The 21,773-nt window shown below is 40.5% G+C and overlaps 1 protein-coding gene across 1 annotated transcript in view; it reads right to left on the bottom strand.

Moving 5' to 3' along the window:
- tbc1d10ab (TBC1 domain family, member 10Ab) overlaps nucleotides 1–15,795 on the bottom strand; it is a 74,967-nt gene extending 59,172 nt beyond the window's left edge. Inside the window, exon 1 of the mRNA XM_063034244.1 lies at nucleotides 15,206–15,795. Within this exon, the coding sequence (XP_062890314.1) occupies nucleotides 15,206–15,417 (212 nt within the window). The 5' untranslated portion in view covers nucleotides 15,418–15,795. The remainder of the gene's footprint in view (nucleotides 1–15,205) is intronic.
- Between the last annotated feature and the right edge of the window lie 5,978 nt (nucleotides 15,796–21,773).

Raw genomic sequence — 21,773 nt, forward strand, 5'->3', positions numbered from 1 at the left:
AATAGCAAAACAGATGAAGTATCATCTGGAAAAATGAGAGGTTAACCATTTCAGTTTAAAAAAAAGTTGAACACTTTTTGTACAAAAGTCAATGCAAGCTAACTTGCCATTAGGAAGGCAAATGTTAGACTGGCCTTTATTACTTGATGATTTGAGAGTAAAAACAAGAGTAAAAATGTTAGAATAATTATTATAATTGTCAGTCGGTGGTGTAATGGCATTAGCACCGGACTTTGAGGCGAATGGTCCTTGGTCTGATTCCTTGCCCGCTTTCCCATCTGTGCTATGTCGGCCTTGTTAAAAAAACACAGGCAAATGCAAAAGAAACAGCAAGGTTGCCACCTGATGCACCACAAAGCATGAAGTGGATCAACAATTATTATAACTATATAGGACCCATCATGTACAACTTTGATTTACTTATATGTACAAGGATGTTTTCAAAAGAAGGAATGCAGAGGGAAAGATTCAAACATTTCCCAGCTCAGTGGTCCATCAGGAGGTTGAGGCTCTCCCCCAATTCTCTAAAATTCAGTAGAATAAGATGGCTTCACAGGCACAAACAAAATTTTGGAGGACTCAATGCAGCATTTGCAGGATGGATATTTTGCATGGCTAAGGAAAGAAGAACAGGGAATAAATGATTGGCTTTTCAGGGACAAATCAATCAGTTAATCATTCAGAAGGTGGCAAGTCTTTTGAATTATCCGTTCCAAAGAACTGCAGATGATTATTACATTGATTACTTTGCAAATGGAAGTCAACAGATTACTGGATATTAGAGGAAAAAAAAATCAAAGGATATATATGATAAATCAACGGTTAAATTAATGACTTACTTGTACAGCACTTTCCATAGAATGTAATTCGAAGTGCTTTAGAAAGAGATAAAGTGCAAACATGAAAATAAAAATAAACATGAAAATAAGACAAAAAGATATTAGTTAAAAGCAAGGTTCACTAAATATGGGATAGAGAAGGGAAATAGTATTGAGGTGTTGGATTAGCCATGATCTTGAAAGACTAAAGGCTTACTTCTGCTCTTAGCTCTCATTCACAAAGGAACAAATACTAAGCTTGACAGAACCTTACCAGCAATGTTTCAGTTGCAACAAACTTCTGGCAAACATTATCCTTTTCTTCCAGCCACTGGGCCAATTTTGTTGGAGATTCCCAAAACTGTTCAGATCCCACGAGCATTTACTTTTTTTTTTGACCATGGTACTCAGTTGGGCCTTGTTAAAAGCTTTGCAAAGATCCACGCAAGCTACATAAAATGAATTGTTCTCACAGATTTTCCTTGCTATCTCTTAAATCGTTCAACCAAATTCAATCAAGTTAGAAATAAGACCTAAACGCAAGTCTGCAGATGCTGGAAATCCAAAGCAACACACACAAAACGCTGGAGGAACTCAGCAGGCAGGCAGCATCTATGGAGATGAACAAACAGATGACGTTTCAGGCTGGGACCCTGCATCAGGACCTTCACGAAATAAGATCTGTCTTTATACTAACATTCAGAATGAATTCCGAATGTGTCTAAATAATTGACTTGATGTATCCATTCTTCTCTTTCCAAAGACAATACAGTGTAATCACCAGTCCTGAAGACTTGTACGATTGAAAAATGATAGTCAGCACTTCTAATTCCCTCCCATGTTTCTCTATACTTTAACTAGACCTAGAAATGTATTCATTTTCAAAAGATACTAAAACCTTTAATACTTCCTATTATCTCATCCTCAAGTGCAACATCAGCATCCTCCATCTTTTGCGTCCCCTGCCTCCATATTCATTACCATTTCAGACTGTATTAAGTTCTTCTCTTTCCTTACTCTCTTGCTCTTTATGTAACTATATAAAAAAAGCTGCTTCTCCTACCCACCCAAATCTGTTTTCTTAATTCTTCTTTCCAGCTCACTGTAGCTTTAAGCATGGCAGCTAATATTTATTTAGATACACTGCGAGCAGGTCCTTCCAGCCCAATAACCCAACTATTAGCCCTATCCTAATCACAGGACAATTTAAAATGACCAGTTACCCTACTAACCAGTGCACCCTTGGAATGTGGGAGGAAACTGAAGCACCCAGAGGAGACCCACGTGGTCATAGGGAGAATGCACAAGTACCTTACAGATGATGTTGGAATTGGACTCCAAACTATGATGCCGAGCTGTAATAGCGTCATGGTAACGTGGCGCCCTTCTCTTCCCTGCCTCCATCGCCACCACCATCATCCAGGTGGCTATGAATTTGGCAATCCCATCTTTTGCCTCCGTGGAAAAAAAATTACACCAAATCTCTTGAGTGTGTGTTTTGAGGCCTCTCATTGCTTCAAAACATAGCAGTTTCCAATCCACTTCATTCCAGAAGAACTGGGATTAATCCAATTCAACTCCCATTTTATGTTGTTCATCTCCATAACTCTGCCAAGTCCAACAACTATGATTTCTAAAGGTAATCTCTTCCACTGCTGCTCCTTTCACCTGACCAGTCAAAAATACTTATATTTTTATGTATATATAAATACTTATGCCAAAGAAATACACATAATGATATTAAATAGCCTCCTCTGTAAATATATCAGAGCATACTTGTGGCTCAGTTTTATTGTTTGCACATTATATAATTGGCAACCATATCAAATGGCCATGAGTACAAAAGCTCTTTTGGCTAAAGTTATAATAATTTGAAGAGATTACAGATCAAACAATTCACATGGAATAGGAACATCTAATTAAAATTGATAACCAACTTCAGATGTTACTGTAGTAACGTGTATTGCAATTGTACTACAATTACTTATCAATCCACCACTATTCAATAACCAAGGAAGCGAAGAGAAACAAGCCTTTAATGTCTTGGCACTTCATTTGAGAACATACAAAAAAAAAGGTTCAAGTACCAATACAAGAACTGAACTTTTGGTCCTAAAGTTAGTCACACAAGTACAAGTCAAAAGGTCAAGTTCAAACCCTCAATCTCAGGATTGAACACACAGATCATGCTTCAGTGGAGTTAGAGGCAGAGCCAGGGTGTTTTAGATGAGGAGTTCTCAGATGCCTGAAGGTCCAATTTATGCGCCTCAAATGGTCTACTGAAGGCAGAGGTGAATCCAATATTGAAGCTATTGGGTACAATTTTTTTAAAATAAGCCATCCAATATATCATTCAACTTCCAATGGCAATTCCAAGGTCACGTGAATGGTCTGTTGCTTGCTAACTCTTTCCTACTTCCAAAAAAAATTACAACACCAAAAGTAAACGTACAAACTCCTTACAAACAGTAGTGGCAATTGGACTCTGATCCTACAGCTAGCACTGTAAAGCATTGCATTTACCACTACACTAACACACTGTCCAAGTTGCTCATAGACAAATAGAAGTTGCTCATGAACACGACAAATCTAATTTTTGTTTTCTATGAATAAATTGGGTAGATACATGGATGGGAGGTGTATGGAGGGATATGGTCCGTGTGCAGATCAGTGGGACTAGGCAGAAAATGGTTCGGCACAGCCAAGAAGGGCCAAAAGGCCTGTTTCTGTGCTGTAGTTTTTCTATGGTTTTTTCTAACTGCCTAGACACTTGGCAATCACTCTCTTATGTAAACTCCTTGTTACATGCAAAGAAAAATATTATCAACTAATAATCATTCCATTTATTAGGCTTGATTAAGGAAAAAAATAAACATCATGGATGAGCTCAAAGGCATATCCTAGATTACAGATCTTGTAGGCAAGATTCACAAGCAGTATTTTCTTCATTGGATCTACAAAATTAATAATACAGCAAGAAAGAAAACGAGCAAAAAGAAACAAGCAGTGTGCAAGTTACAAATGAGATTCAAAAATAGGGCATTGCTGGAACAAAACAAAAAATGCTATAAACGCTCAAGTCAGGCAGCCGAAACAGATTAGATCCGCTTTATTTGGCACATGTACATCAAAACATTCAGTGAAACATGTTGTTTGTGTAAAATCAAATCAGTGAGGATTATGCTGGGCAGCCAGCAAGTGTCACCACAATTCCAGTTTCAACACAGTATGCCTAAAACTTACTAACCCTAAGCATGCGTCTTTGGAATGTGGGAGGAAACCCACGCAGTCTCGAGAGAACGTACAAACTTCTTACAAACAGTAGTGGCAATTGGACTCTGATCCTACAGCTAGCACTGTAAAGCATTGCATTTACCACTACACTAACACACTGTCCAAGTTGCTCATAGACAAATAGAAGTTGCTCATGAACACATGACAAATCTAATTCAGCCATTCACCTAATAAGTATACTCACAATTATGAGCAAGGTGAAGGAAGTACATTTATTCACCCTTCACGGATGCTCACCTCTGCCGTATTTGCGGCTTCCAGGAGCATTCACTTCAGAGCTCATTGCAGCCTTGGTCAAACCTAGTTAAGAACTGAATTTCACAGCTGAGCTCAGCAGAACATCAAGGACTGTATTTGATCAAAGGCAGCTTCAAGAAGCCAAAGTGGGAGTCAAAGGGAAATGGGGAAGTTATACATGGCTTAAAAGTTGCTACCATTACAGGCCAATTATAAGAGCCAAGAATATTGCAGCATAGGTTACCATTTAACAACCGTTATCTTTACACCATAAGCCATAAGACACAGGAACAGAATTAGGCCACTTGACCCATCGAGTCTGCTCTACCATTCCATCATGGCTGATTTATTATCCCTCTCAACCCCATTCTCCCATCATCGCCCCTTTGACACACTGATTAATCAAAGCCATATCAACCTCCATCTTAAATTTATCCAATGACTTGCCCCAGCAGCCGTCTATGGCAATGAGTTCCACAGATTCACCACCTTTTGGCTAAAGAAATTCCTCCTCATCTCTGTTCTAAATGGACGTCCCTCTATTCTGACGCTGTGCCCTCTAGTCCTAGACTTACCTACTAAAGACGATATAAGATCTATGGAGCAGAATGCTGAGTCCATCTGGGTAGAGATTAAGAATAGTAAAAGGGGGAAAAAAGTCACTGGTGGGACTTGTCTATGGGCCACCTAATAAAAATATTGCAGTGGCAGAGGTGATTAACCAAGAAATAACTGAGGCTTGTAAGAACGGAACGACAATTGTCATGGGGGATTTTAACTTCCACATAGATTGGGTGAATCAGGTTGGTCAAGGAAGTCTTGAGGAGGACTACATAGAATGCATCCGTGATGGCTTTCTTGAGCAGCATGTTAGTGAAGCTACAAGGGAAAATGCTATCTTAGATCTAGTCCCGTGTAATGAGACAGGTAAGGTTAACAACCTTGTAGTCAGGGATCCTCTTGGAAAGAGTGATCATAGTATGATTGAATTTCGCATAAAGATGGAGGATGAAATAGTTAGATCTAAAACTAGTGTATTATGCTTGAACAAGGGAGACGACAACGGGATGAGGGAGGAGTTAGCTAATGTGGATTGGGAGCACAGGCTATTTGGTAGAACAGTTGAGGAACAGTGGAATACTTCCAAAAAGATTTTTCACAGTGCTCAACAAAAGTATATTCCAGTCAAAACTAAGGACAGTAAGTGTGGGAAGAGTCAGCCTTGGAAATAAAAGATAGTATCAAATTAAAAGCTCATGTATACAAAGTCACAAAGAGTAGTGGGACACTGGTGGATTGGGAAAACTTTAAAAAGCAACAAAGAACAACTAAACTAGAAATAAGGAAAGGGAAGATAGAGTATGAAAGTAAATTAACAAAATATAAAAACAGATAGCAAAAGTTTTTATAAATATATAAAGCGGAAGAGGGTGGCTAAAGTCAATGTAGGTCCCTTGGAAGAAGAGAAGGGGAAATTGATACTGGGTGATAAGGAAATGGCTGAGGCATTGAACGACTATTTTGTGTCGGTCTTCACGGTGGAGGACATGTTTAATATGCCAAAGAAGGATGTTATGGACGAAATGGGAGGTGAGGACCATGATAAAAATCACTGTCACTAAAGAGATAGTGATGAACAAACTAGAGGGCCTGAAGGTAGATAAGTCCCCTGGTCCTGACGGGATGCACCCCAGGGTGCTGAGGGCACTGGTGGAGGTTATAGTAGACGCGTTAGTAATCATTTATCAAAACATACCTTTGCTCATTGTGGTCAAAAAGTTCTATTCAAAAGGTTCAAAGGAACATCTAAACAAGCCTGATGCATTTTGGAAACAAGTCCTGTGGACTGATGAAGTTAAAATAGAACTTTTTGGCTGCAATGAGCAAAAGGTATGTTTGGAGAAAAAAGTGTGCAGAATTTCATGAAAAGAACACCTCTCCAACTGTTAAGCACGGGGGTGAATCGATCATGCTTTGGGCTTGTGTTGCAGCCAGTGGCACAGGGAACATTTACTCGTAGAGGGAAGAATGAATTCAATTAAATACCAGCAAATTCTGGAAGCAAACATCACACCGTCTGCAAAAAAGCTGAAGATGAAAAGAGGATGGCTTCTACATAATGAACCTAAACACACCTCAAAATCCACAATGGACTACCTCAAGAGGCACAAGCTGAAGGTTTTGCCATGGGCCTCACAGTCCCCTGACCTAAACATCATCGAGAATCTGTGGATAGACCTCAAAAGAGCAGTGCATGCAAGACGACCCAAGAATCTCACAGAACTAGAAGCCTTTTGCAAGGAAGAATGAGGGAAAATCCCCCAAACAAGAATTGAAAGACTCTTAGCTGGCTACAAAAAGCATTTACAAACTGTGATACTTGCCAAAGGGGGTGTTACTAAGTACTGGCATGCAGGGTGCCCAAACTTTTGCTTCGGGCCCTTTTCCTTTTTTGTTATTCTGAAACTGTAAAAGGTGGAAATAAAGAAGTTTTCTTGCTTAAAATATTAAAGAAATGTGTCATCTTTAACATGCCTTTTGGAAATCAGTTCATCTTTTACTCGCTTAGCTATTCACAGTAACCTCCTTACTGTGAGAGATGTAATAATGGAGAGGCTTCATTAATTCATATGTTTTGGTCATGTTCAAGCCTTGAAAAATATTGGAAAGTTGTATTCCAAACTTTTTCTGTACTTTTTAAAGTTAATTTTAAGCCCAATCCTTTGACTGCCTTATTTGGTATTGTTGAGGAACGAGCTATCATTTTGGAGCCTTCTCAATTGTGGGTACTGGCTTTTATTTCTCTTATGGCTAGGAGGGCGATCTTGCTTAAATGGAAGGAGGTTGCCCCCCCCACACACACACACATGCTCAATAGTTATGCGATGTTATGTTATGTTTAATTTTAGAGAAGATTCGTTGTTCGATTTCTGAATCTAATCAAGATTTTCAAATGCTCTGGGGACTCCTTCTGGACTATTTTGAAAATCTTCAAATTGTTAATGTTATTAAAATATAGGTCTGGACTATTATTATAAAACACACATATGGTAAAGTACTTTTTTTTTCCTTTTTTTTAAACCAACCAGCTTTGTCTTGGTAGTGGGTGTAGATTTTTTTTTAATAATATAATTAGCCATACTATTGTATTTCATAATCCAATTTATTTTATTTGATTGATCACAAATATGGGATACCGTGATTGTATCAGTGTGATTTATATATGGTGCATTTTGTGCCACCTTATTTTGACTTATAATAAGTATCCTTATGAATTCTGTATTTGTGTAAATTTGTACATTTATGAAATTTAATAAAAATATTAGAAAAGAAAGAGAAAAGCTATTCACAGTAATAGGAAATTTTGACCGGGACGCCCAAACTTCTGCATGCCACTGTAACGGAAACATCCTCCCCACATCCAGTCTATCTCGGTCTTTCAATATTAGACAGGTTTCAAAGAGATTTCTCCCCCCCCCCACCCACCCACCCCATCTTCCAAACTCCAGTGAGTACAGGCCCAGAGCTATCAAATGTTCCTCATATGTTAACCCTTTCATTCCTGGAATCATTCCTGTCAACCGCCTCTGGACCCCCTCCAATGCCAACACCTCTTTTCTTAGATAAGGTGCTCAACACTGCTCACAATACTCCATGTGTGGTCTAACCAATGCTTTATAAAGCCTGAAAATCACATGCTTGCTCTTTCTAGTCCTCTCAAAATGGATGTTAACATTACATTTGCCTTCTCTACCACCGACTCAACCTGCAAATTAACCTTTGGGGAACCCTTTGCACCCAGGCTTTTTGAATTTTCTCCCTATTTAGAAAACAGTTTACACCTTTATTCTTTCTAGCAATGTGCATGACCATACATTTCCATGCCCTATATTCTATCTGCCACTTCTTAGTTCATTCTACCAATGTGTCCAAGTCCTTCTGCAGACTCCCTGCTTCCTCAACACTATCTGCTACAAAGCTATCAATTCCATCATACAAATCACTGACATAACATGTAAAGAAGCTGTTCCAATACTGACTCCTGTGAAACACCATCAGTCACCGGCAGTCAAACAGAAAAGGTCCCCTTTATCCTGACTCTTTGTCTCCTGCCAGTCAGCCAATTTTCCTATCTTGGTAACCAGCCTCATATGTGGCAACTTGTCAAAGGCCTTCTGAAAATCCAAATAAACCACATCCACTGACACTCCTTTCGTCTATCCAGCCTGATTTCCCTTAAGGAGTTCCAACAGATTTGTCAGGCAAGATTTCCCCTTAAGAAAACCATGCTGACTTTGGCCTACTTTATCTTGCACCTCCAAGTACCCTGAAACCTCATCCTTAATAATGGACTTCAACATCTTCCCGCTTAAAGTCAGGCTAACTGGCCTCTATTTTTTTTTCCTTCTACCTCCCTCCCTTGTTGAAGAGTGCAGTGACATTTTGCAATTTTGCAGTCCTCCAGAAACATTCCAGAATCTACTGATTTTTCAAGCATCAGTACTAACACCTCCTCAATCTATTCAGCTACCTTTTTCCAGAGCCCTGGGGTGTAGTCTACCTGGTCCAAGTGACTTGTCTACCAGACCTTTCAGCTCCCAAGCACCTCTCCTTAGTAACAGCAACTGCACTTACTTCTCAATACCCTTGCATTTCTGGCATTCTGTTAGTATCTTGCACAGTAAAGACTGACACAAAATACTTATTAGGTTCTCCCGCCATTTCTTTGCCCCCTCATTACTACTTCTCCAGCATCATTTTCCAGTGGCCCGATATCCACTGTCACCTCTCTTACTTTTTATATCTGAAAAAACTTTTGGTATCCTCTTTCATATTATTGGCTAGCTTACCTTCAAATTTCATCTTTTCTCTCCTTATGGTTGCCCTCTGATTTTTAAAAACTTCTCAATCCTACTAATCTTTTCTCTATTAAATGCCCTCTCTTTTGCTTTCATGCTGTCTTTGACTTTCTTTGTCAGCCACGGGTCCCTCATCCTCACTTGAGAATACTTCTTCGGGATGAATTTACCCTGCGCCTCCTGAACTTCTCCCAGAAACTCCAGCCATTGCTGTTCTGACAGTATCCCCTTCTAATCATCCTTAGCCAGCTCCTCTCTCATGCCTCTGTAATTCACTTTACCCCACTGTAATACCAATACATCTGACTTTAGCTTCTCCCTATCAAACTGCAGGGTAAATTCTATCGTATCATGATCACTGTCTCCTAAGGGTTCCTTTTTATCTTCAGCTCCCTAATCAAATCTGGTTCATTGCACAACACCCAATCCAGAATTGACTTTCCTCTGGTAGGCCCAACCACAAACTGCTCCAAAAAGCCACCTTACAGGTATTCTACAAATTCCCTCTCTAGGGATCCAGCACCAACTTGATTTTCCCAATTTACGTGCATATTAAAATTCCCCATGATTATCATAACACTGCCCTTATTACATGCCTTTTCTGTTTCCTGCTGTTTCTTAACTCTACCCATATTCTCCATCTTCTGATCCTCTGTCACCTCTTTCAAAGGATTTGATTTCATTTTTTGTATTTTACCAGCAGGACAACCCAACCCCTGTTTACCTTCCTGTCCTTTCGATACAATGTGTATCCCTGGATGTTAAGCTTCCAACTATGATCTTCTTTCAGCCTCGTCTCAGAGATGCCCACAACATCATACCTGCCAATCTCTAACTGCACTACAGGATCATCTACTTTTTTCCGTATACTGTGTGCATTCATATATAACGCTTTCAGTCCTATAATTTGTCACCCTTTTCGATTCTATCTTCACTTCACCTCATCCCATTGACTGAAATTTTGCCCTATCATCTGTCTGTCCTTTCTCAATCTCACTGCACACTGTATCGACTTGTATACCAACTGCCCCATCCTCAGCCCCATCACTCTAGTTCCTATACCCCTGCCAACTTAGTTTAAACCCTCCCCAACAACTCACAAACCTGCTCGCAAAGATATTGGTCCCCCTCAGGTTCAGATGTAATCCGTCCTTTTTGTACAGGTTATAACTCCCCCAGAAGAGAATCCAAGACCTTGCCCCCTAAACCACTTCCTCAGCCAGTCATTCATTTGTACTATCATCCTATTCCTGCCCTGACTATCTGTAGCTCCTTCACTCAATTACATTGTCAGAAACAGAGATAATGGCTGATAACTGCAAGGTGTCGAGCAACATTCACAATTCTCACGCAATAACACAGTTCTAGGAGCAAACAAAACCTAGACAACATCCAGGCCACAGAAGATAACTGGGACACATCATTCATACTACACAATCCCCATCCTCAAGAAAACCTAATTCACCTTCCTTTTTCAAATAGCATTACAAATGTTGAATCCCTTGATTTCAGTCGAGACCCACAGGTGATCAGAAACTTAACTTGCATCAGCTATATTGATAGCGTAGCTAGAAGAGGTCAGAGGCTGAATAATCTGCAAGGAAAGACTTGATATCTAACTCCTGAGAAGCAAAGCTTGTTTAACAGTGATTTGCAAACCTACAACCTCCACCGTCGGTATGTAGCCAAGTCTGCTCCTGAACTAACACCTTCTCAAGTCATCCTCAGCACAGGTGTCCCCCAGGGCCATGTGCTGATTCCACTGCTGTACACTATACTCACACATGGCTGCACAGCCAAACACCCAAGTAATCACGTTGTCAAGTTCACCAATGACACAGCAGTGATGGGGCTCACCACCAACAATGATAAGACAACCTACAGAAAGGAAGTGGAAGAACTAGGGGCCCGTTGCCACGCAAATCATCTCTTCCCCAATGTCAATAAGACAAAGGAGATGGTTATCAACTTCAGGAAAACTCACACCCCTTTTTGCATTGGTGGCACAGCAGTGGAAACTGCGAACAGTTTCAAACTCCTGGGAGTGCTCATCTCAAAACCTCTCACGACCCCAGAACACATTCTACATGATCAGCAAAGCTCACCAACACCTCGACTTTCAGAAGAGACTGAAGAGAGCTGGACTATGCACGTCAATACTCACGTCATTCTCTAGTTGCGCAGTAGAGTGCATCCTAATATGCTGCATCACTGCATGGTACTGAAACTACACTGCGGGCAGGAAGTCTCTATAACGGGCACCAGCCCATCTGCCATCAAGGACAAATATACAGAAAGGGACTGGAAAATGGGCCAGTGGATCTCTCACCCACCCTGTTAATAGAATGTTTGCTCACTCCCATTAGGGAGGAGGCTACATAGCATCCACACTGGGACTACCAGACTCAAAAAAAGTTACTTTTCCCAAGCAGTAAGGCTGATCAACACCTCCACTCACTAACCCACTCCACCCACACTCCCAATCAACACAATTTCATGTCAGTCACCTTATGTACAGACACTGCTGTGCCTAGTGTCACTTTTAGGTACAATCTATGTAGATAAACTACTTTACATATTTATATTTTGTGTGATTTTCATTGTGTTCTTCATCTTACTGTGTTTTTTTGCATTGAATCTGGAGGAACAATTACTTCATTCTCCTTTACACTTGTGTGCTGGAAATGACATTAAACAATCCTGAATTCATACAGCATGTTGTCTGGTCAAAAGCCTGGATTACCATGAATAAGATTACTGTGGAAGTAATTACTCCAGAGGAACCACAGTGATTCCAGATGGTATCTCACTACCACCTCTTCAAGAACAATTGGCTCTGTGCTGGCTGTTCTGTAAAGTACAGTACTGTTCAGAAGTCTTAGGCACATATACATAACTAAGGAGCACAAGACTTTCGAACAATATTATAGAAATTTTATGCATTACTCTGTACTGCTGCTGCTGCAGAAAAAAGACAAATTTTATGACACATGTGAATGATGATAAACGAGATTCTGATTGGGTCTCTATTGTGAACTGAGTGGGAAGGGGCAGGGTGAGGGGAATCATGGATGGGAAAAAGGGAAGGGAGAGGGAGGCACCAGAGAGACATTCTGTAATGCTTGATAAACCAACTGTTTGGAATCAAATAACCTTGTCTGGTGTCTCAGGGATAGGTGGGTCTGCACCCATTCACCCGCGCCCCACCCCCACCAAACACTCTGGCACTCCTTTTCTGCCACCTCTCCACACACCTCCAGAGAGGCACTCCACCCTCACCATTCCCAACATCTTTCGCTCACACCAGGTTTACAAACTAACTCACCAAACGTTTTGTCATGGTGAAAATGTTCTAACTCCTAAATAACTAATAACGTAGCATTTTGAAAAGCGTAACACTATCAGGCAGAACTGATATGGTTTATGATAGATAAGAAAAGCACGCCAAGAGTTCATTGAGGATGTAATTGATGCAGTGAAGAGAGTTGTTTATCTGGATTTGCAAGTTGGTAGATGCCATAAAATATCACAAAAAGGGTAGGAACTCCTGCTGTCGAGGCCAATACATTAGCATTTATGGAGAATAGACCAATTAATAAAAATTTGAGTCAGGATAAATAATCAGCTTTCAGGTTGGTAATCTGTAATTAGAAGGACAGCACAGAGATCAATGCTGTGGCACTATGTACACAATTTATAATACTGTAGATGAAGGGCCAGATTGTACTGTAGCCAGATATGCTTGTGATACAAACATTAAGTGGGAAACTAAGTTGTGAGGAGGGCATGAAGAGCCTGCAGTGAAGTATAGACAAAGCAAATACTTTGGCATTTGGAAAACAGTGTGTAAAAATAATATTACCTAGTTCAACAGGAAGACAGTAGAATATTAATTAAATGGAGGTAAGCTAAAGAATGATGGTAGTGCTGAAGAATATGGCATCAACAAACTAACAGATTTCATCACGCGCTAGTGACATTAAACCCGATTCTGACATTCATGAAATAGAAACCTAGCATTCCAGTACAGCATGTAAATAGCCAAAAAAAAAGGAACATTGCAAAGGTATCATAAAAGCAGGGAAATTTCCTTGTGATAAAGTGCAGGGACGTGCAAAGATGAATGCACACAGTTTTGGTCTCTTAATTTAAAAGCAAAGATAAACCTGCACTGGAAGCAGTTCAGAAACGATTCTATGTTAAGTGCTGGGATAAGACAAGGTCAAGTCAATTCATGTTCATTGTACGTCATTATTCAATATGTTCAAGACCAAGAAAGAAAAGTTATTGATCAATAGGCAAATCAAGGGTTTATGTGATAGACCCTGTAGAGCTGAAGTCAACATCACTTCAACAATGAAACCAAGAACTGAGATAGGACCCAAATTGCCAACTTGCGCTTATATTTGAACTATTAATTTTTTAAAGCACAGATGCACTGGCATTACTTGTCTGGCGACTGATTATTTTCAGAAATAAATCTGCGGTGAGGTACATGTGAACCAGGCTGTACTATTTCTATCTTAAACATTGCAGCCACACAATTAAATGATTTCAATAAAACTCAAACTAGAATAATAGCATTTCTGTAAATCCTTTGAAAAATCCTTTCCTTAATAATGAAATAAAGATGATTCCGTACTAATTTTTGAGCAGACAAATAAATATTTTAGGTAACCTGCCAGTGCAGTTTAGCATATGCACCAATCTGTATTTTCTCTCACTGTCCCCTTCAGTTTCAGATAACAGGACAACCAGAACAAAGGACAAAGAGACCTCCAGGTTACTCAGATGCTATTTGCAAAACAATTAATGCTTATAATCTCAGCAGCAGCACAAGAAATAGCGTGCAAATCCGTTCTACTATTTTGACTTATTCTGCCTATTGGTGCAAGATTATCATAAGAAGGTCAAAGGGTTACAGGGAGAAGGGAATACAGCTAGTGTAATGCTATTACAGTGCCAAGTGACCTGGCTTTAAGTCCACCACTGTAAGGAGTTTGCATGTCTTCCCTGTGACAGCATAGGTTCCCTCAGGGTAATTCACTTTCCTCCCACATTCCAAAGAGTGACAAGGTTAACAGATCACATGAGTGCAGGCTCCTTGAGTGCCTGTTACTGTAATGAATCTCTAAACAATTAAATACAGTAATAATCAACCACTATGATCAAATTTGATAAGCTCAGATGCCAAATGGCCTACTTAAGATTTTTTTTGTTGTTTCTAAGGAGCAACTTTTCAGTTTTAAATTCACCCCAGTTACAATAAAACACTTAATCATTATACCAAATATTTAAATCCATTTCAAATAGGTTTTTTTAAAACTACATCTATTATACATTTATTAATGAAAACGTATTTACATTCAAGAAGGTACTTAATCACTAACGCCTTCGTGGCTTCCTACCACCATTAGCAAAAACAGGGCTCGAAACATGTATTTTCCAGACCTCGACTGAAGCTCCAACTATTCCCATGTCATCTCTAAATACTGTTGCATTGCACTGTTTTCACTTCGCTCGAGATTTTCCACGATTTTAGACCTTATCTTTTTTTTGCCAAGTGGCTTTTATTTTTGCAAGAAAGCAGCGGCATTACCTTTCGGCATCAACACGTTGGCTTAACGGATATCCTCAATGTGTAATCCAGCTAGTGTATGGTTGGCAGGGTGCAGATGGTTACGGTTGATGGTTACTTCACTCTATCAACTGTCAAAGAGTTTGGGCAGTTCTGCTCCTACTCCGGAAAAGAAATGGCCTCGCTAAAGAGAATCAGTGCCCAACTTCAGTAGTCTGAGGGGAGGAAAGAAGTTAAAAGACTAGGGGAGAAGCCTAGTGAAATTTGTAAATAGAATACAGAAGAAAGTGAGAACTTGGGGCAAAGTTCCGCCAAACTTTCAGACTGCAGGCTGCACTAACGCTGATAGGTGTAACCGATACTGCTTGCGGATGGACCGCGGAGTTCGGGCCGGAGGTGGCTGAAGCCCGGTTACTTACATCTCGTCTGTGTACTGCGCGCCGCCCACGAAGCCATACTTGTCGATCTTCTGGTCCCCGTTGACGAAGCCATTGATCTCGGAGTCGGAGCCCAAGGAACTGACATCCCCGCGAAGGCCGGAGTCAGGGTCGGCCAGACTCTCGGTCGTGCCCCGCGAGCTGATTGCCGCCTCCGGCGCCACGTTCATTTCGTCCTCCCGGCTCTTCTTCATGGCCAGGTGAAGTGGGCGGAGGGGGCGGGCGGAACCAATCTCTTTGCCCCCGCGACCACCCGGGAACTTTTCCCCCCCGAAACCTCCTCTCGCGCCGTCGCCGCCGCTCCGGGATCTCAGGCGCTTTCGGCGCCGTTCGCCTTTTCCAAGGTCCCGTCACGTCGCTCCCGGGACTCGCGTGGCATCGCTCGCTTCAGCGAAGGAAAAAGCCGAGCCGAGCGACGGCGCTGGATCCCGATACGCGACCGGCCGTTTCCTTCCACGGGTCGCCGTTGCCAACTCGTCCGGCTTGCCGAAAGAGAACCACCCACCGCTAACGAGAAGGTGCGCATGCGCGTCTGGCCGGCAGGCTCCGCCCGAAATCTGCCGGAAGAAGAAGGGAAAACTGCTCCAGGGTATGTCACTGAAATAATAAACAGCAGATAAGAGTTTTTTCCACTTCAGTGAATGAGAGAGGGGAAAAAAAACCTCTGGATCTGAGGCGGAAAATAGCATCCTGACTGGCCGATGAGAAATAAATAGACACCAATTATTGCTCTCGGAGATAAAACTCACGCTGTGCATGCAGATCCATCTGCAAGCGGTTTGGTGATTTTATTTGCTTCTTAAACCAGCTTAGAAATTACCAATTGTTTTTGACAGTTTCCCAGAAATTTCCAAGCATATAGTTTCTGCTTAACTTAAAGTAGAATGAATCTTGCAACTCGCAATACAGTTGCCTTGGAAAAAGTATTCAGCCCCAACTCTTTGTTCGCATAAGTAAGCACTAACTACAACCAAGGATTTTGATTCATTTAACTGAGAATTTTTATTTGTGAATCATATGCTCTTTTTTTTCCACAGTAGAGCCCAAAAAAAACAGGGAAAAGTGTAAAACATAAAAAAGCAAAAACTGAAATTTTAGCTGTTCAAAGGTATTCATCCCCCTTTGCTCAATTGAACCACTTCTTGCAGCTTGACAGCCAGTAGTCATTTTGGATAAGTTTCTTTTTTGCTTTGCACAATGTGATGGAGCAAGATTTGCTCAGTTTTCCTTGCTTAAGTTGCGCCAGGTTAGCTGTGGAGTGGTGATGGACAGCAATCCTGAGGTCTCGCCAGAGATGTTCAATCATGTTAAGGTCAGGACTCTGACTGGACCACTCAAGGATGTCATGTGAAGCCACTCCACTCCATGGTTACTCAGGCAGTCTGCTTTGGGTCGTTGTCCTGCTGAAAGATAAACTTCCTCCCCAGTTCAAGCTTCCAGGATCTCTCTGTATTTAACAGCATTCATGTTCCCATCAATCCTAACTAGATTTTCAGTCCCTGCTGTTGGAAAGCATCTCCAGAGCAAGGTGTTACCTCCACTATACTTTACAGCAGGAATGGTGTTACCTGGTTGATGTGCAGTATTAGATTTATGTCACGTATGCCAGTTAATGTTGAGGCCAAAAAGTTCCGATTTAGTCTCATCTGACCACAAGACCTTCTTCCACATCTTCACAGTATCTTCTAAGTGATACTATGCAAAGTTTTTATAGGCAAGGATCTGCTTTTGTTTTAGCCAGGGCTTCTTCCTTGCCACACTTCCATTAATACCCTTCTTGTGCAAGGCGTTAGAGATTGTGGAGCCACTGACTTCTGCAGTTTACTCATAATGACTGTTAGCATCATAGCAGCCTCATTTACAAATGCCATTCTTCTCCAGCAACTGAGTTTAGAGGGGTGATTTGACCTCATCAGTGTGATTGTGGTTTCATATTTTTTCCACTTTTTCATGATGGACTACACTGAGCTCTGAGGTCTTTGAATTGGTCTTGTAGCTTTCCTCAGATTTGTGCTTTATTATCATATTCCTGACTTGTCTCTTAATGCTCTTTTGCCTTCGTTTTGGTTTGGTCTGTTGAATATCTACCGTACTGATGGATCTTACTGGGGTGGGGGGGGGGGAATTATTCCTAGGAATTCATTGGAAACAGGTGATCCTCCAATCAATCAACAAATTGGGTAGTTGGGTAAGGTATATTACCTTATACAGTGTTGCACCTGAGGAAAGTTAGCATAGTAATTACAGCTTCACAATTTTAGTTTTTAATTTTTAGTGAATTGTTGACAAGTTCTGGAATTTTTCTTTTGATTTGACATGATGCACAATCCTTTGTAGATTAAGCTGAAAAATCCTACTTCAAAATATTTGAGATCTCGAAAATGAGACAGTAAAATGTGAAAATAGTTGTGAGGGTTGAATACTTTTTCAGGGCTCTACCTATTCTGTGAGCTCTTTACCCTGCTCTTTTCTGCTGATTCTCCAGGGACAGAGCTCGCAAAATGCGATGTGATAGACTTTTAACATCATATATCAGCGAGTTATTTATTATGTCTCCCCTTTCGCTGTGAAACAGGGACAGCTCTTTTTCCCTTATTAGGGGGTCTGTGGTATTTCAAATTACAAGGTGAACGAGTAGTTCTTGGGGTTGTGCGAGTCTGTTCCTTTATCGATGCTTTGCTGCATGCTGAGTGCTCAGTGGAGGGCACTGATGCTTTTTTGCTGGTGGGGGTTGCCTTGTTTGTGTTTGGGAGGGGGAGTTAGGGGGCATAGGGGTTCTGACATTTTAACTGTCATTCATTCTTTGGGGCACTCCTCTGTTTTCGCGGATGCCTGTGAAGAAAAAGAATTTCAGGATGTATATTGTATACATTACTCTGACATTAAATGTACCTATTGAAAACAAAAATGGAAGAACATTGCATGCAACACACATCAAAGTTGCTGGTGAATGCAGCAGGCCAGGCAGCATCTCTAGGAAGAGGTACAGTCGACGTTTCAGTTGCACGCTATGCTTTGTTGAAGGGGATTACAGTATTAAGAATAGACAAAACTACATTAAAATACATGAAAACAAAGATGAGAATTTTAAAAATTGAGTATTCACTGAGGAATCAGTGCAATTTACCAGGAGTGTGAACTATATCAAAGATTACAGAGCTTTGTGTGATTTCAGGTTTGTGGAGACTGGAAGATCTGATGTCGGCCAGCTTCTAAAAGGTTGTTATCAGACTCTTGAACAGACCTTTGGTACAACTTGTACGATAACATGGACGCTTGACCTCACGATCTGCATCATTATGATCTTGCCTGCCATTGTTTACCTGCACTGCACTTTCTCTGTAGTTTTGACACTTTATTATGCATTGCTATTTTTTTACCTCAGTATGCAAGACGAACTTTTCACTGCACCCTGGTACATGTGAGAATAATAAATCAATAGGAAAAGGAGAAAAAAGATATGGATGAGGTTTCAACAAAAACCAGCAAAGACAGATCAGCAAATATATAGCGTGACAGAGATAGTACTGATGTTGGACACACTTGAATGCTGGTTAACACCAAGCCTGCTGGCATTGGTTCAACCTTGGAGATGTATCATTGACAGAGTAGCAAGCAAATTACTGCAGGCACTAAAGACAAGGAATGGTCAGGATAAGAAATGGACAACTGTCTTCTCAGAATTTATTTCAAGGAAATTCATCTACTGAGAGCTATGCAGCAATGGAGCTGTTATGAGAAATAAGGTAAAACTGGGTGTCAGAACCTACCATGGAGATCATTTAGCTTGACTTTACAGAGGTATTGTCTTTTGGGTAAGTAATTACTTCGCATAAGAAAATCAGATATCTGTGGATAAAACAAATAATAAAGTTTGAAAAACACATTACACTGATTATTCTGCCCAAAATCAGAATTAGATTTTTTTTTATCACTGATTTATATAATGTGACATTTGTTGTTTTGTGGCAGCGGTGCAGTTCAAAGTCATAAAATGACTATAAATTACGAAAAAAGGAATAAAGAGCTGGTGTTCATGTGTCCATGAAGCTGTTTCTGAATTGGTGTTTGTGGGTGCTGAGATTCCTATACCTCCTTCTTGATGGTAGTAAGAAGAGGGCACGCTGTAGGTGGTGGAGGTCCTTAATGATGGATGCCGCCTTCTTGAGGCACTGCCCTCTTAAAGATGTCCTTGATGGAGGACACCTATGGAAAGTTGTGTCTGAGGGAGTTGGCTCAAGTCCACAAGCCCCTACAGCCTACTGCTGTCTGTGCATTGAAGCCTCCGTATCTGGCTGTTATGCAACCATATGTCTATGGAAATTTGTGGTAAACTGAATCTTCTCAAACTCCTAACAAGGTAGAGATTCTGGTGTGCATTCTTAGTGACCGCATCAATGTCTTGGGCCCAGGATAGATACTGATGTCCAGGAACTTGAAGCTGCTCACATTTCCCACTGCTAACACCTCATTGAAGACTGTTCTAGATTTTTGAAGCAATTCGGTTAGCTTCAGTCCTTTTTCCTCATATCCTGACTAGTATTTGTTCCCCAACAAGCAAATTATCTGATCATTTAGCTCACTGCCACTATGTGGGACCTCTGCATAAAATTAGTACTTGTTTTCCTTTTCATTATAACATTGACTGCACATCACAAATATTTTGTTAGCCTTGATGAGGGGTTTTGCCATTCAGAGAGAGTAAAAGATGCTACATAGGTTCTCGTGCTTCATTTACATTTTTAAAGTACTTTTAGAATTCATATTTGAATATTAAGTGAAACCATAGTAATGCTGAGGAGTGGCTTTCAACACAGTCACTGGGAAAACCTCGGGAATGGCAAATCAACACAGAAGATCCAAATTTGCACCAACACCACTACATCCCACAGTGTACCTTCAGACCTAAATTTGTTCTTCAGTCCTCTTCATTGTTTTTTTTCCTTTGCGATATGAAAGTAGTAATTAGGGTAATTCCTATGAAGTCACCGTTAGCCACACATCTAATCTCAACACAATATACTGTGTGTTAGAGGAAAACTTAAAATTATTTTAATGTAATTGATTTCATGTGAGTAGATATTAATGACAGAACTCATAAGACATGCTCTTCGTATAGCTGCTGAAGTTATTATCGCTGAAAAGCTGATAATGACTAATGACATAAGTAATGCCGAGATTAACTTGGTTATTATTGTACACTTTGTCTATTCTTGGCATAAGCAAAGGCACATTTATTGTCCATTCTAGTTGGTTTGAGAAGATCTTGTTGAATTCCTCCAGTCCTTCTGGTCTGCTGTAGGATAAAGAATTTCTGAATATTAGCTGTATGACACTGTAGGACTGTGATAAATATACATTCATAGTAGTGTAGTTGGTAGACCCCAGTGACACACGCTCACAGCTGACTTCCAGTGCTGTCTGTGTGGAGATTGTATGTTCTCCCTGTGATAACTTTGCTTTCCTACAACATCCCGAAGATCTGGGTTAGTAAGTTAATTGGCCAATGTAAAATCGCCACTAATGTAGATTTGGCAGCTGTGGTGGGGAGGGGTGAAGTTGATGAGAATAGAGGGAGAATAAAATATAACTACTATAGATAATAGTTAAAAGACAAGAAAATCTGCAGATGCCAGAAATCCAAGCAACACAACGCTGGAGGAACTCAGGCTCCTCGGCCTGAAATGTTAAATGGCCCTTTTCCACAGATGCTGCCTGGCCTGCTGAGTTCCTCCAGCATTTTGTGTGTGTTGCTTAAATAATAGATATATAATAGTTGGCATGAACTTGATGGGCCACTGCTCTACAATGCTGTGTGTGACTGACAACAGATATTGAATGGTGTTCCATTTGTACTGCTTTTTTGTTTTTCCTGGTTGGAGAGTGGTGCTGCCAAAGTAACCTTGCTAAGTTTCAAAATGTAACTGTTTATCAGTGAAGCAAAACAATGTAGCTATTGGTAGACTTACAGTATTTCAATCATGTGATAAAGCTTACCTCTGCAACAATTTAGCACAATTTTCATTTTGCGCGGAATGCAAATTGCTCTGGTGGGTCCAGTGCCCATTTTAAAAACATTCAAAATTTTCAGAAAATCGCTTACACCTGACTATGATTTATTTTACAATTTATGGTACCAACAACAGAAAACTAAAGATGTCAATTGGAAGTAGAGTAACATCTATAACTGCACCTACATTACCTTTCATGTAAATATTGTTATAATGCACCGAGTCAGAAAAAGACATAGTGGATTCCAGTTTAATGGGTCCACCAGTTAATTGGGACAGCCGCTTATTTGTGACAACGCTTTTATCTATTTAGTGATACAATGCGGAATAGGCCCTTCCAGCCCTTTGAACCATGCCAACCCAAAACCCCCCAATTTAACCCTAACCTAATCACAAGATAATTTACAATGATGAATTAACCCACCCAATACGTCTTTGGACTGTGGGAGGAAACTGGAGCACCTGACATTCTACAGGGAGGATGTGCAAAGACTTCTAACTGGTATTGAACTCATAACTCCAACACCACAAGGTGTAAT

The sequence above is a fragment of the Mobula hypostoma genome, chromosome 27, assembly GCF_963921235.1.
Source record: "Mobula hypostoma chromosome 27, sMobHyp1.1, whole genome shotgun sequence".
Taxonomy (NCBI): Eukaryota; Metazoa; Chordata; class Chondrichthyes; order Myliobatiformes; family Myliobatidae; genus Mobula; species Mobula hypostoma.